We start from the raw sequence: 15,702 nt of genomic DNA, 5'->3' as shown, positions 1-15,702 counted from the left end.
TTGGTTTTTGCGTTGATATTCTAAATCTTCAGCATATTAAGATAAATGGAATTTCTGTATAAGATATTATTTATGAATGTAGATAAAGTCATAGAAATGAAATAGTACTCTCTAGAATTTTCCTTTTTAAAATACCCTTTCCTGTCTTCTTTGCTTCAGAAGTAGAACAGACACCCCTTCAAGAAGCTTTGAATCAACTGATGAGACAATTACAAAGGTAAATGTTTTTCCAACATTTTTATACAGTAGAAATCAAATCGGTAAACAGAGAGGTTCCAAATCACTTCTTCATATTTTTTTTTTATTCTCTAAAGCCACATTTTGTGACCTAAATCCAAATGTACCTGCTTTTAAAGTGGTTGGTAAATATTTTGCCTGGCAATAGAAATACTACATAAGAACTTTTAGATGTTCTTATTTGGTTGTTTTAACTGGCAGCTTGTAAGGGTTACATAATACCATTAATAACAAATTTCTCTTTTTCCAAAGTAATTTTTGATGTTAAAAAACTTTCAAGCCAGAGTTGGTAGTGCTTGCCTGTAGTCTCAGCTACTTGGGAGGCTGAGGCAAGAGGATTGCTGGCAACATAGTAATACCCTATTTCAAAATAAAAAATTGAGGGTACTGGAGATTGAACCCAGGGGGCTTTTACCACTGAGCTACATCCCCAACTCTTTTAATTTTTTTATTTTGAGACAGGATCTCACTAAGTTGCTGAGGCTGGCCTTGAACTTTAAATCCTCCTGCCTTAGCTTCCCAGTTGTTGGGATTGCAGGCATGTGCCACTGTGCTTGGCTCAAAGTAAAATTTTTTTAAAAACTTTAAATCCAGGAATAATTCAGATATTTCCACTTCACTAATAGATGGAAGTACCTTTTGTATATTTGTAGAGCACCTATGCCATGAGTGTTCAGCAGCTGTTAAGCGCAAGAGAAAAAACAAATACCATAAATAGGATGCCTCTTTCTTAAATACAGAAACTCCTTCTGAAAACTTCAGCAGGTAGGGCTGGGTTTGTGGTTCAGCAGTAGAGCGCTTATCTAGTACATACAAGGCCCTGGGTTCGATCCTTGGCACCACATAAAAATAATTAAAATAAAGGTATTATGTCCAACCACAACTAAAAGAGAAATATTTTTTTTAAATTTTTTCTGCAGGTAAATTAAACCAATGTTAAAATTTTTCATTTTATATTTTTGTTTGCTTGTTTGGGAGTTTTGATACTAGAGATTGAACCCAGGCCCTCATATATTTGAGGCAAGTGCTGTATCACTGAGATAGCTATTACTGAGCTATATCTCTAGCCTTTTTTTTTTTTTTTTTTTTTTTTTTTTTTGGCGACAAGTGTCTTGAGTTGCCCAGGCTGGTCTCCAACTCATGAGTCTCCCAAGTAGCTGTGATTATAGGTGTATGCCACCACACCTGGCAAATGTTTCTTGAAAGGCAAATAAGAACTCACTATTAGAACATTTATTTTAACATTCTTCTTTACTCAGAATTTGAATTTTTATCTCAAAGTTATTTACATTATTGACAGAAGATTCATAGTTACAGGCCTTGCATTCTAATAGTTTACTTTCTTATTACTGTATTGCCCTTTCATCTCACTGTGTTGTCCTTATAAGTCAATGCAGACTATATGATAAATACTTTTAGAAGATAAAGCCTCTAGTGTGGTCTATATTCTCAGTACCTATTTAGCTTTCCTCATTTTTATTGTTAACAGTCTTTACTTTTGAATAAATCATTCATTTATTATCCCAAAAGACTGAACCGGTAAGTATTGGGTATTCATTTTATCCCAATTAGAAGTTGTGGCTACAAAATATTTGTTTGCCTTTTAGTTTTATTTGTTGTAACATAAGGCCAGAACATAGATTAATAATGTTACCCTAAATAAATCTACTTAAGAGTCTGTCTAAACATGTTACCATTGCTCAGAACATTTTGAGAATTAGAACCCAGAGCCACATTCTTTTATTAAGCCTTAGTGACTGGATGACTTCATTCTTGAGACTCAGAGCTAAGCCTGGTTTTAAAAAAAGAAAGAAAGAAAGAAATTGGTAATGCTATTTTTAGTCAAAACTATGTGGGGCTGTATATTAAAATGTCTAATTTTAGGGAGTATAGATCATTTGCTCTGTAAGGTAGTTGTAAGAGTTTATCCATAGATGAAGACTGGTTTATAAATAGTAACTACTATGGAAAGCTCAGATTTTGATGTGTAAGTTCCAGACTTCATATTTTTTTGCCTTTTGTTATCATTTTTTTTTAAAGAGAGAGAGAATTTTTTAATATCTATTTTTCAGTTTTTGGTGGACACAACATCTTTGTTTGTATGTGGTGCTGAGGATCGAACCCGGGCCACACGCATGCCAGGCAAGCGCGCTACCACTTGAGCCACATCCCCAGCCCAGCCTTTTGTTATCATTTTTTTAGTCTGGCATTTTTTAAGCGTAAGCATTCTTTGGAAAATAGAGGCAGATATACATAGACCTGATTTCAGATTCTAACTCTATCCTTTTTAGATTAGAACCAATGATTTTACTATTCTGAGGCTCAGTATCCTCATCTATCAGTGAAGGTACCATTACCTTGGTGGTTTTTGTGAAGATCAGATATAAAATACATCATGCAGACCTGGCAACAGGGTAAACATGTTTTAAAAATTCTTGCTGTTATGACTTTTTAAGCCATTTTTGCTGTTATTATTTGAAGTGAAAAGAAAAAAGAAAAACTGATCTGCCAAAGTCCAAAGGGATAAAAAAAAGTCAACCTAATGACTTAATCATAAAGATACTGATTGTCAACCCTGGTAACACTAGAAATATCAATTCCTAATACGCAAATATCAATACCAGAATTCAGCCTTGATCATACCAATGCTTGGACCTTCCTTAAGAGATTCTGATTTAATAGATCTAGGATAAGTCTTCACCATCCCACCCCTGTTGGAATTTATTTCGAGCTGCTCTAATTCTAATGTACAGCCAGAGTTAAAAACCTGTGATAGCTAGGTGTGGTGGTGCATGCCTATAATCCCAGGGCTCAAAAGGCTAAGGCAAGAGAATCGCAAGTTCAAAGCCAGCCTCAGCAAAAGCCAGATGAAGCAACTCATTGAGACCCTGTCTCTAAATAAAATGCAAAATAGGGCTGGAGATGTGGCTCAGTGGTTGAGTGCCCCTGAGTTCAATCCCCAGTACCAAAAACAAACAAACCTGTGATAGAAAACTGGTTTTAGGGGCTACAGATGTAGTTCACTAATAAAGCACTTACCAAACATGTGCAAGGCCCCGAGTTCAATACCCAGTACCAAAAAAAAAGAAAAAAGAAAAGAAAACACTGGTTTTTAAAATTTGAGGGTATTAAGAGGATCTTAAAACAATGTCAGTTTTTTACGCAGAATAGAAGTCATATCCATTGATTACAAAATATGTACATGTGGACCTTCCTGGTGCAAGCGTATTAGTTTAAAAACTAACATGAAGAATTGCAGATGTACATTCATAATTATTACTTCTGCCTTTTCCCCATAGTTTCATAAAAGATATGCAGCACTAACCTCCCAAAGCCTGAGACATTGGTCAGTTAATCTAGTAGGAAATTTATTGTGCTTCATTTTTTCTCTATGTAGAAGGTGCTTTGATTTAGGCTACGTATTTAAAGAGAAAGATTCTGTCTTAAGGGTACAACTAGTGTATACTGTAAATTCTTTCTTTTTTTGCAGTATTGGGGATTGACCCAGGGGTGCTCAACCACTGAGCTTCATCCCAGCCCTTTTTGTTTATTATTTTGAGACAGGGTCTTGCTAAGTTGCTTATGCTGGCCTTGAGCTTGCAAACCTTCTGCCTCAGCCTCCTGAGTTCGAATTACAGGTGTGCGCCACCATGCCCAGCTTACATCTAAAAAAGTTTTTTCCTGATTTCTCATTGACCAATAGATTTGTTTGTAGTAGAAGTAAAAAAATAGCATTGCCTTTTACATATCTTCACAGAAAAGACCCAAGTGCTTTCTTTTCATTTCCTGTGACTGATTTTATTGCTCCTGGTTATTCCATGATCATTAAACACCCCATGGATTTTAGTACCATGAAAGAAAAGATCAAGAACAATGACTACCAGTCCATAGAAGAACTAAAGGTAATTGTAATTATGTGTGTTTTAATTGTTGAAATAGACCAAGCTATGATACAAAATAATGTGCATCTTTATTAAATTGAGATCATTAGAAATTTGCATATCTGATATCAAGAATTTTGATTGACCTTTTATTTTGCAGAAAACAAAGTTTATTTTAATATTCAAAATCTTACATTTTTCTACTTGAAGAATTAATGACCTTGGTGATAGAAAATCAGATGAAAATAAGTCTTCTATTATCTTTTATTTATTATTTTTATGTTAGTGAAGACTTTAATGTGTTCTGAGGTATTTTTCCCCAACATTTATAATGAAAAGATGTTAGATTTTTAACTTGAAATCAATATAAGTAAATTAATATTTTAACAAAAGTTGAGTTTTTCTATTTCTAAACATAGAAGGTGTGCATGTCTTCTAATAAAAGAATAAATTGGCTTATGTAAAAAATACTAAGTTTAATTACATTTTCTAGGTTGATGAAAGTGAATTGCTCCCTGTGTTTAATTCTGCTGTATTTGCTGAGCACATTTTTTTCAGCTTTAAGAGAAAAATAAAATATGTAAAAGAACTGAAATACAACCAAAAATTAATGTATATGTCCAATGTTGTAGTTGAAGTTTTTTTCATATTTAAGTCATTTTGGTACTTGTTTACTTCAGGGTTACACTTTTTGTTTTAATTATACAGAAAAAAAGAAACCATATGTGTTTAAAATCTGCACAGAACCACAACAAACTTCAATGGTTTAGATAATAACTATTTTACTTTTATTTTCCCCATAAACATGGTGTTGCTCACTTGATGTAAAGGTTAGATCCAAATCATTTACTGGAGGAAAATGGTAAACATTGTCCTCACTTGGTTTCCTTTTTTCTTTTTCATTTACATGTTGATCAACTGAAATTATGGAAAACAACAACATTTAATTCTTTTTACAGTAATATGAATATGAATGTGTAGGTAAGGTTCCCCTTAATTCTGAAAAGCCTGAAATCCATTATCTCTTATTTGGAGAAATGGAAACTTTTCTCAGTGTTTCATCTGGTGAAAATTAGGTTAAAAATGTGTATTTCAGCATATTTCAGATGTTATTGTTGCTTAATAGAAAAGAATTTCAGTCTGGGATTTTTTTTGTATTTGTTAACAGTTTTCCTCTGATCTTTTGCCTATATAACAGGAAGAAGTAGAAGTTTGTCCCCTGAGTGTTTTTAAGCAGATTCAGGGTTTTTATAACTGAAATAAGGCATTTTTAAGATTGAAGTTTTCCACATTAAGAAAAGTGTGTAGGAAGATTCATCTTTTTGAGCAACAGAATGTCGTAATGCAGAGGCTGAGGCACACACCTGTAATCCCAACAACTCCGGAGGCTGAGGCAGGAGGATCATAAATTCAAAACCAGCCTCACCAAATTAACAAGAGACTATCTCAAAAAACAAAACAAAACAAAACAAAAATTAAAGGGCTGGGGGTATAGTTCAGTGGTTGAACCCCTGTGTTCAGTCCCTGGTACTGAAAAAGGAATCTAAAAGTTGCCTTGGGCTGGGTATTGTAGCTCAGTGAGTTCCTGGGTCTGCTCCAGAAACACAAAACAAATCAATCAATAAAGTCACCTTAACAGATCAGACCTGTTATCATTAGTATGATCCAGTACTTTCTTGCCATTTCATAGGCTTATTTATTTTCTTGCCGGTTTTAGCCAAGGTCATAGTCGTCTGGTGTCTGCTCATTTGCCTGACCCAAAATTATTATGGATATTACATATATTTAATAATTCTTGATGGAATGGAAGCTTTTTAGAAAACCTATAGCCACAGTTTTTTTCTGGGGTCCTCTGAGTAGCCATGGCTAAGTGTTTGGAGGAACCAGGAGCCTGCTAAAATTACATGAAAATTCTTTCTTGTGTACATGTGTGTGTATATACAGATACATACATATGTAACACTTGAGGAGTACCTACCTCTGAATCTTTCATCAAATTCTTAGAAGTCCAGGATCTAGCAAAATCCTGAGTTATTAGAGACTTGGCCATATATTCTTTATCTATTTTAAATGTAATAGCAAATTTATTTTGACCCTTGAAGCAGTCTTATCATTTACTTTAAATACAATTCGGTCTACCTAGTCTCATTCCATTTAAGTGTGATATCTAAGCTATCATCATTAGCTATTAAATAGTGAGATTTGAATGTTTTGTTTTAAATTTGGAGGAGTTTATAGGACAATTCTTTGTTGGGTTCTTATCATTTTGACTGAGTAGGGCCTTGGCATGATCAATCTCCTTATAGATACATAAATTTCTTAAACATGAAAAAAATAGTGGAATCAAGTGCTTCAGCATAAGTATGTATATTTGTGTGTATATACACACACACTTTGCAATTTAAGCCAAAAATACAGTTTTGATAATTTGGCTACTCTAGTCAACATGTTTAAACTCCTTGAGGTTGTATAGTTTATTTCATATTGGCATTTTAGAATATTTTGCAAATTATATTTATGATGGCATCCAAACACTTAAAAGAAAAATAGTATGTTTGACATTTCTGCTCAGATGACTTGAATTTGACAGGAAATATTGTGGTAATTTAGCACCCTTCCCAGTTTTCAGTCAAAATTTGAAATAAAATACTTAATACCCAAATGGAAACTTAAAATATATGTTTTAAAATTAATAGTAATATTTTTAACTACGTGAAACTATTCAGCTAATATTATTAAATATGAGATAGAAGTGTTTTCTTCACATTCTTTTTGTGTACATTAGATTATACTGAAAACCTATTTAAACTTTTCATCTGTATCTAAAGTTTATACAGAGGTACTATAAAATGCTTAAGATTTGGAAACAAATTTAGCAGTATTTGCTTTGTTGGAGAGTCTTAAAACTTAATAACTTGCTATGAGTATATTTTTAAGAAACACTGACAGAAAAGAATGTTGTTTTTAAAATTCTTGCAAGGTCTGGGTAATTTCAGGCCAGGAATTGTTTTGTTCTAATGTGTTTTCCCTCTTAATATTCTCTCTGTAGGATAACTTCAAACTAATGTGTACTAATGCCATGATTTATAACAAGCCAGAGACCATTTACTATAAAGCTGCAAAGAAGCTTTTGCACTCAGGAATGAAAATTCTTAGCCAGGTAAAGGAAACTTTTTGTCATAAATAATTATTAATCTATATCCCTTTGTTTTATGAGGATACAGATTTGTCTTGTTGACAGATCATGTTAAAGTAGGAAAAATTGAAACAAATTTTCAATAAAGAAATTTAAAGTAGTAAGGTTCTCATTTGGAGTTGATATACATAAATATTGTCATTCACTTATAATTAAGAGGTTCCTGAATTATTACTCATCAGACAGATTTATTTGCTGTGGGAGAAACATCAAACTGGATTCCAGGATAAGATTGGATAAAGTGTGAGACCTTTCCAGAGGAAAGCTGTTTCCCTTTATAGTGATGGAATCTAATGTTGCGTTCAGTCCTGTTTCTAATTCCCTTCTAGTGGAAAGAAACAAAATAAACAAATGAGAAGTAATTTGGAATTGTCTGACAGCCACACAACTTGAATTGTCTGTGCTTCTGCATACTTAAAGGACACGAATTGGTGCATAGAATGGTGGGAGGAAGGTTTGCAAAAGCATAGACCCATCACTGTCAAGCTACATAAGAGAGCTTAAATATTTAAGATACTTCAGATAATAACAAAAAGTTACGTGAAAGCCCTTGGCAAATAAGCCAAGTTGATCACTTTGCATCTTGGGAGAAGAGAAAAACTCGCAAGATAAGTCTCATCTTTGAGGTTTTCTCACAGCTCTGAGTAGGATGAACCTACTATTTAGAAACTACTTCAAGGAATTTGAGGGTCCACCCTGGCACCATACATAAAGAAAGTTTTAATTGTGATTTCCAAGATGATGCTTAGCATAAATGTTCTTATTCCAGGTGAGAACTAGAATAGGGGAAGACTGAAAGATAACAGCCAGCTACAGGAAGGATATTGCAAAGAAGTGAGTGGGCAAGGTACAATACGGGAGAAAGGAATCTGAATTAAAAGCTTGAGCGCAGGCCCTGGAGAATTAAGGAATGGCAAAAATGAACCATGTGTTTTGCATATGGTTTTCTGATTTTTATGGTGCTCACTGGTATTACAGTTTTATATTTTAAAAATATGCCTTGGTGTGCTAATGTCTGAGTGTCTGTGTGCTTCTCTCTGAGAGATTCTTGGATCCACTTAAACTAAGGAAAGAAAAACATTTGGATTGATGATTATATTTGCACTCCTAATATTTAAACATCAGTTCCCTCCCTTTCCTAAAGACTTGGGAAACTCTGATGTGAGCCAGTGATACATCTTTGACAAAATTTGCACAGAAAAGAACACTATAAAATGTTTGTTCCACTTTTTACAGGAAGATGCTCAGAATCTTAGTCACATTCCAAGTTTCAAAACCTGACAGTGCTTGCTTGTTGTCATTGTATTCAAAGTAAAAAAGTGCATTCAGCCAGTTATTCCTTCTAAAATATGTACATTGAATTTTGGTGGGAACGTCTAATTTTTTTGTTAACAACTCTGATTTACCATTTTTTTTTTCTTTAATGCAGTTAATATAACATGCAAAAGATTCTGATATCTCTTGAACTTCACTAGGGTTGAGATGGTAGGAAGCACAGAAAGTAAACTTCTCCCCTTTCTCCCTCCCACCTCCTTCTCCTCCTCTTTCTTTCTCTCCCCCATTTCTTCTCCACCCCCCTCTCCCCCTTTAGTTGTCTTCCTTTTTTTTCAGATGTCTTCCTGTGCAGGAGCCCTACCCATCCTGTGTTATAGTTTCCTGTTGACTCTTCTCTCCACCCTAAATGGGAGGGATCCTTACAGCAGTGATTTTTAAATGTTTAAATTTAGACTTAACTGTTAAGAGTTAACTGTACTAATAAAAGTACGCCCAAGAGAGCCCATCACATCCTTCTGTGAATGGTGTTATCAGAGATAACGTTTTTTTGAATGTCCATTGAAAAGATTGTAGCAGAGTCATTGTCTTTTTTTTTTTTCAGTTACACCCAGATAGTGACTATTAGTAGTTGTGTTATTTTTATAAAGAATGTACAGATGAATAATTCTTTTGATTTCCTGAATAACTAACTTGAGTAGAGTTCTAAATGATAGTACAAACAGTACTATTCTTAACATAGTGACTTTGGAATCAGACAGGTCAAAGTTCAAGTCCCAGCCTCACCATTTACAAGTGGTATGCCTTAGGCCTTTTTCCTATAAGGAAGTAATATCACTTACCTCATAGAATTATGTCTGGGAGAAGCACTCAATAAAAGCTATATTCGTGACAAAGACTCCTTCATTTAATATTGTAAAATTGGGGATCAAAACAATATGCTTGGCCTTTCTCCGTGAGATAGCCTTTATTTGTCAGCTCTGACAAATAAACTCTTCTGTGTTTAAAAAAAAAAAAAACAACAGTATGCTTAATTTGGAGAAAAAGACATGCTTGCAAAGTAAAATTATTGTACTTTTCCCTATGACTTGTTTGTAAATTTAGAAAATTTTCTCTAATTGAATTTATTTTGTGTATGTTGTGTTTTTTAAAGTTCAGAAATATTCTTATTGTAGTTATTGCTTCATAAAATATAAAGTGGAAATAAAAAGGTTATTTAGAACTTTGTGATCTGAGCTTAGTTGTTTAATGATTTATTAGTAGCTACTATGTGCCAATCCATTTTTGCTCTTTTGGTACTGGGGATTTAATGCAGAGGTGCTTTACCACTGAGCATATCCCCAGCCCTTATTTTGAGACAGGATCTTGCTCAATTGCATAGGGCCTTGCTAAGTTGCTAAGGATGGCTGTGAACTCATGATCCTGCCTTAGCTTCCTGAGTTGCTTGGATTATAGGTGTGTGCCACCATACCTGGCGCCAACCTATTTTAGGTGCTAGGTATTTTTTTTAAGTGTGTAGTAAAATTAGACATGTAGTAAAATTGGGTAGGGGATTTTTGAGGTCTTTCAGGGTTTTTTAAATGATACTATTCAATTTGGCAAGGATTCTAAGAAACTTTATAACTTTTATAAACTGATAAAACTTTTCTGGAAGGCAGTAAGTATTAAAAGTCTTAAAAATACTCATTCCCTTTGACCTCTGCTTTTAGGAACTTATCCCAAAGAGAGAAAAATATTCCTATAGAGATTTATTTATAATATTTATGGGACTTTTACTTGTAGTAGTGGAAATTTGGATATCTTAATGTCCAGTTATAGGGTTTATTAAATCATTATAGTTACATAGGACTAAATACTTTATAGCTATTAAAAACATTTTTAAAAATATTTAATGAGATATTATGGGGAACTGATTGTAACTTATTAACTAAAACAAATATTTTTTTCCAGATATTTAGTATAATTCTAATTTGCTAAAAATTTATCATAGCTTAGAATAGTATTGGGATGACAGACCTGTTACACTCTTCCTTCTAGATGATCAGTTAAGGTTTTATTTTCTCTACTCATATTGTTACTTGTCTATGTAAAATGTGTTTTTTTCAATAGTTTTAAGATTATTTTAAAAGTCCGATAAAAATGGCAGGATGCATGTTCTTGGGGGAACTTCACATTCTGCGTTACTGGTAAAGCATAGCATGATGAGAAGAGGCCCCCATGAGTGACAAGAGGTGTGATGCTAGTCACTGGTTCTGTAACCTTTGGTGAGTCATTTAGAGCTTCGGTGCTGCATTTCTTGTTTGACCTCTAGTTCTTTCCAGTTTTTATTATTCTGTGAAAGTTTTCCCTACTGTTGTAGTTTATCCAGTGACAACTCTCAGAGTTAAAAGGCAGAACAGTCAATAGGAACAAGTTTGCCTCTTTAAAGTTTACCCAGAAACCTCAACCCCTTAACCACAATGAAAATTTCACAGCACATCATTGCAGTGGAAAATTAAGCATGTTTCACAGAGTAGAAGCAAGGTTTGTTGATAGGTAAGAACATTATGCACTCTAAGAAAGGAATTATGCTAGCAACCATTTGTTCTCCCGGAGGCATGTCATTTTCACACAAAGCAAAATGGCAAAGTCATGAGTGATCCCTGTAGGATACCAGATTATAAAACTCCTTCACATGCTCCATGTTTTAAATACTTAATCATTCTTAAGTTTCAAAAGACAGGCCAGTCTATTAAATATAAACTTTAAATATACTTTTTTACTTTGCTCTTTTTAATATACTATTAAGCTAAAATTTACTTTTTAATTTCATTAATACAAAGAACATTTAGTCTTAATTCACACTCTTCTGTTAACTTTCTAATGGTACAGTAAAGTTGTAAAGCTTTCTCTTACATTGGAAATTAAATGATCTGAATTAAAGGAATAGACTTCATTGTCCTGGTTCCTAAATAGAATACTCTTATGGTGTAATTACATTTAATTATTTTTCTTCCCTATTTAATGATAGGATGAGTGCAAACTCTTGGGGAAAAACAATGCATTACTTTTAAAGTCAGTGACAGCCATACAATAAGTATTTTTGAATATTTTTAGGAAAGAATCCAGAGCCTGAAGCAGAGCATAGACTTCATGGCAGACTTGCAGAAAACTCGAAAGCAGAAAGATAGAACAGAGGCCTCTCAGAGTGGGGAAGACAGCGGCTGCTGGTTACGAGAGCGGGAAGACTCTGGAGATGCTGAAACACAAGCCTTTAAAAGCCCCAATAAGGACAATAAAAAGTAAAGAATTTTGGAATATTAAGGTTAAACAGTCATTTTCAAGCTAGTGAAAGGGGGGAGGGAATACTGATTCGAGCCTAACTTGGGAAGATAAGTCCCAGTCTATCGGTGGCTGTTGCTTTGTATGAATGTCCATTTGGATCATCTGATGTTACCTCCTTCTCATAGAGAGCACTGAATGGAGTTGTCCAGACAGTTCAGTAAACAGTTCTGAATATACATTCTTACTAAATTATTTTTAAAGCCAATAAATAATCTTTAGGAACTCATATTGTCAGGGAATTTATTTAAATAGAACTATTTATTTCAGGGAAAAAAATGTGTATTTATAACCTCATTCCTAATGAGAAAGGAGTTCAGCATAAGCACACTTAGAGTGCCTTCCTAGACAGATGGGCTGTCACTGAGATGTGTGCATGTTTTCCACTAAACGTCAGCTAGTGGGAGCAGTAAAGCCTCTGGTCCTCCTGGCACTGTCCAGAATAGCTGAACAGCAGGCATATCCACTTGCTTACAGCCCTGACTGCCCAGCACCGCACTGTGAACTTCAGGGAGGGCCCACATTAGCACTTTGGGATTTCTCCCATCAGAATAAAAAGAAAGTAAATATGTGACAAGTTTCTTTGTTGTTTCTAAGGTTTACCCATTTCAAATGTCTTGTTTTCTGTTTAAATTTTTAAAAATTGAATTTAAACAACTATATATTCCCTCCCTTTCAAGGTAATATCTGAAGTAGAATTCATTTTTGTTAATGTACCCAAAAAAACATTTCAGACAAGTAACACTGGACAAAAATTGTGGAGGGAAGTAATCACTATATTAGGTCTGTCTTCCTGTTTGTGCATCATTAAGGAACTTATCAGGTCATTAGAGAGCAAAGCTTAAATAGTGACAGTGGTGCAGATGTCTCCACTTACTATATTCATATTTGGAATTCATTTTGATGTTTTGTCTTACTTATATTTTTTAATTTAATGTGTGTTTTAGGAAAGACAAAGATGTGCTTGAAGATAAGTGGAGAAGCAGCAACTTGGAAAGGGAACAGGAGCAGATTGACCGGGCCGTCCAGGAGTCTGGTGGGAAGCTGACCCGGCGGCCAGCCAACAGTCAGGTAAGGGACTCTTCTTCCCCCACCAACTTGGAGCCTCTAAAACTGTTAGCTTTAAATTTCTTCTGTGTTTTTAATTCATGCTGCCATAGAGCTCTTCATCACTGGAACACTCAGAAGAAAAAGAATATGTTTGTAAAGTTTATGATTACTGTGTGTCCTCTTTTGCTAGGATGTTGTTTTATTGTTTGTATTTTCCAGTGAATTTAATGTGCTCCAAAATTAGAAAGTGAACCACATATTTTAAACTTATAAGAAAACATTTATATCCTGGCCCTTTAAAATCATACTGTTGAGCACATTGTCAAACACCAAGTGGACTCAGACCTGAGTGAGCAAGTCACTCCCCTTCTCCAGTCTGCAGTATTCTCCTTTGTTGAGAGTTGGGGAGAACCAGGAGGTGGCCTTCTATAATCTACACAGTCCTTTAAAATTCTGAGATGTCCTTACCTTCGAACTGTCAAGCCTGTCAACACCTATATACATGGAAGACAGGTGTGAAAGTCAATATTTGAGTTTAATAGACACCTATAATGTTACTTTGATTAAAGCAAGGCTTTCTAGTGTGCTTCTTTTATGTGGGAAATAGATAAAACTTAATTCCATTTGAATATTTTGGGTCATTACAGTGCGAATTTGAAAGAAGAAAACCAGATGGAACAACAACATTGGGACTTCTCCATCCTGTGGATCCCATTGTAGGAGGTAGGATCACAGCAACACTGCACATGAACTTTATGCTATTTGGCAAAAGTAATCTGGGTTAACATCTTAAAGTTGCAAACCTAAATTCAACCATATCGTTATCTACAAAGAATTAGACATCATGCATTTCATGATAATGGCTTGCCTTCACTTAGTGTTAATTTATATAACAAATACCCATTTTTATAATGTTAGAAGAAAGATAATTGGGAATACAGAAATTGGTAATGACACAATTCCTACACTTTAGGAAATAGTCTCTAATAGTCTTTACTGTGGCAAAGCACTGTCTTAGGAACTATAGGTGGAGCTGGGAGTGTAGTGGGGAGCAAAACAGAAGAGACGGGTCCCTTCCCCTTAGATTCTGTGGGTGGTGGAAGGAGGGTATGCAAACTAATTATATAAGGAGATGTCTGTAGTAAATACTACACACTTGTCTGTCATGAACAAAGTACTGGAGAGGAATAGATCAGCCATGATTGTATATAAGAGAAAGTTCCTCCCAAGTGTTTGGGGGTCCCAGAGGACTTACTTAGGAGATGATATTTAAGCAAGTAAGGGACAAAGGAACAGGTAACAGACTGTCTGAACCACAGGTGAAAAAAACCTAAAGCAGGGAAGGGCTTAATGCAGCTGAAGACTAAGTGGGCAAGTCTGTTAATATTAATGCTCCCTAAACATCACTAGAAGAAAGGGAGCCAGAATGCATTTTCTTAACAAGACTCATGTTTTCCTTTCATGTGAACTTTTCATACTAGAGTTTTATGGTTTTGGGCCACAAAAGATGCCACAGCATTGAAAACATTGCTCTTTGTAGTGTAGCTGTGGTGAAAATCTGGTGAGGGAAAATGCAGCTAACTGGATTTAAGTGACTCCCTGAGATGTACCCGTTTCTTTGTCTGGTCTTTGCTCTCAGTCTGGTTTCCTGCTCCTGTGGGCATAATCAGATATGGCCAAAGCTAACTTGAGTCACACATACAACCAGCCACTCTCTCAAGAGGCCACTTGGCTGGTTTAAGGTGGAAGACAGCCTGCTCATTATCTTAGCTTTAACCTCCCGGTGGAGGTGCCAGTACATATTAGGAAGACATATTGCAGATGATTCACCAAGAAGATAGGGTCTTCTGATTTCAGTGTTTGAAGTTTTTTACAGGTGCTTTCATCCCACTGATCACTTGTGGCAATAACCTCAAACCAGCTTTAGGAGAGAAATCACTCTTTCTATTGGAAATTATTGGGGACCACTTTTCTCCTGAAATCATCCTGCTAGGTGCCCTCCTCATGATCTCTGCCTATATCATATATTCCCAGTTCCAGTACAGGAATTCATTCCTGGTTTACCAAGATCACATTTTTTAAAGGCTATGTGTCATTACAGTAAAAGTATACCTGTTACAGACATTAATTTATCCTTAATGCATTATGAGCTCTTATTTTTAATCCAGGTATTTTTCCTTTACTTAGTCTTTTCTAACCTTCCTACTCTTTTCCCTCCATCTTCTTAACATTAAAAGACCCAGCTTTTAAATCTGTGTTAAATCTGCATGCCTATAATTAGCGACTTGGGAGACTGAAGCAGGAAGATTGAAAGTTTGAGACCAGAACTTAGTGAGAACCTGTCTCAAAATTAAAAAAAAAAAAAAAAAAATATATATATATATATATATATACACACACACACACACACACACACACATATATATATATATATGTGTGTGTGTGTGTGTGTAACATATATTCACACGCATATACACAAAGGGTGGTAAAGTGCACCTGGGTTCAGTCCCCAGTACCCTCCCCCTCCCCAGCAAAATCTTATCTTTAAAGATGAAGTATAACAAAATTGTAAAGAATTCTAGGAAGCAATGGAGTATGATGAAAAGGTCCAGATTTTTGGTCTCAGGTCCACAATCCTGCCATTCTGAATTGAAATTTACTTGTCTTAAAAGTGAATATAGTAAGAGCTACCCAGCTCCTTCACAATCGTGTAGACAAGATGAAGTACATGAAAGCACTCAGCAG

General features: G+C 34.9%; 1 protein-coding gene across 2 annotated transcripts in view; it reads left to right on the top strand.

The window, feature by feature from the left end:
- Positions 1-15,702, top strand: part of BRD7 (bromodomain containing 7) — a 36,554-nt gene that overhangs the window by 12,794 nt on the left and 8,058 nt on the right. For both annotated transcript variants that reach the window (XM_081274948.1, XM_081274949.1), the window contains exons 4-9: positions 160-217; positions 3,995-4,139; positions 7,168-7,278; positions 11,683-11,867; positions 12,855-12,978; positions 13,605-13,680. In XM_081274948.1, coding sequence (XP_081131074.1) covers positions 160-217; positions 3,995-4,139; positions 7,168-7,278; positions 11,683-11,867; positions 12,855-12,978; positions 13,605-13,680 — 699 coding nt within the window. The remainder of the gene's footprint in view (positions 1-159; positions 218-3,994; positions 4,140-7,167; positions 7,279-11,682; positions 11,868-12,854; positions 12,979-13,604; positions 13,681-15,702) is intronic.

The sequence above is a fragment of the Spermophilus citellus genome, assembly GCF_964194105.1.
Source record: "Spermophilus citellus genome assembly, chromosome: 18".
Classification (NCBI taxonomy): Eukaryota; Metazoa; Chordata; class Mammalia; order Rodentia; family Sciuridae; genus Spermophilus; species Spermophilus citellus.
The sequence above is the reverse complement of the archived record's forward strand: the minus strand, read 5'-3'. Positions and strand labels throughout refer to the sequence as shown.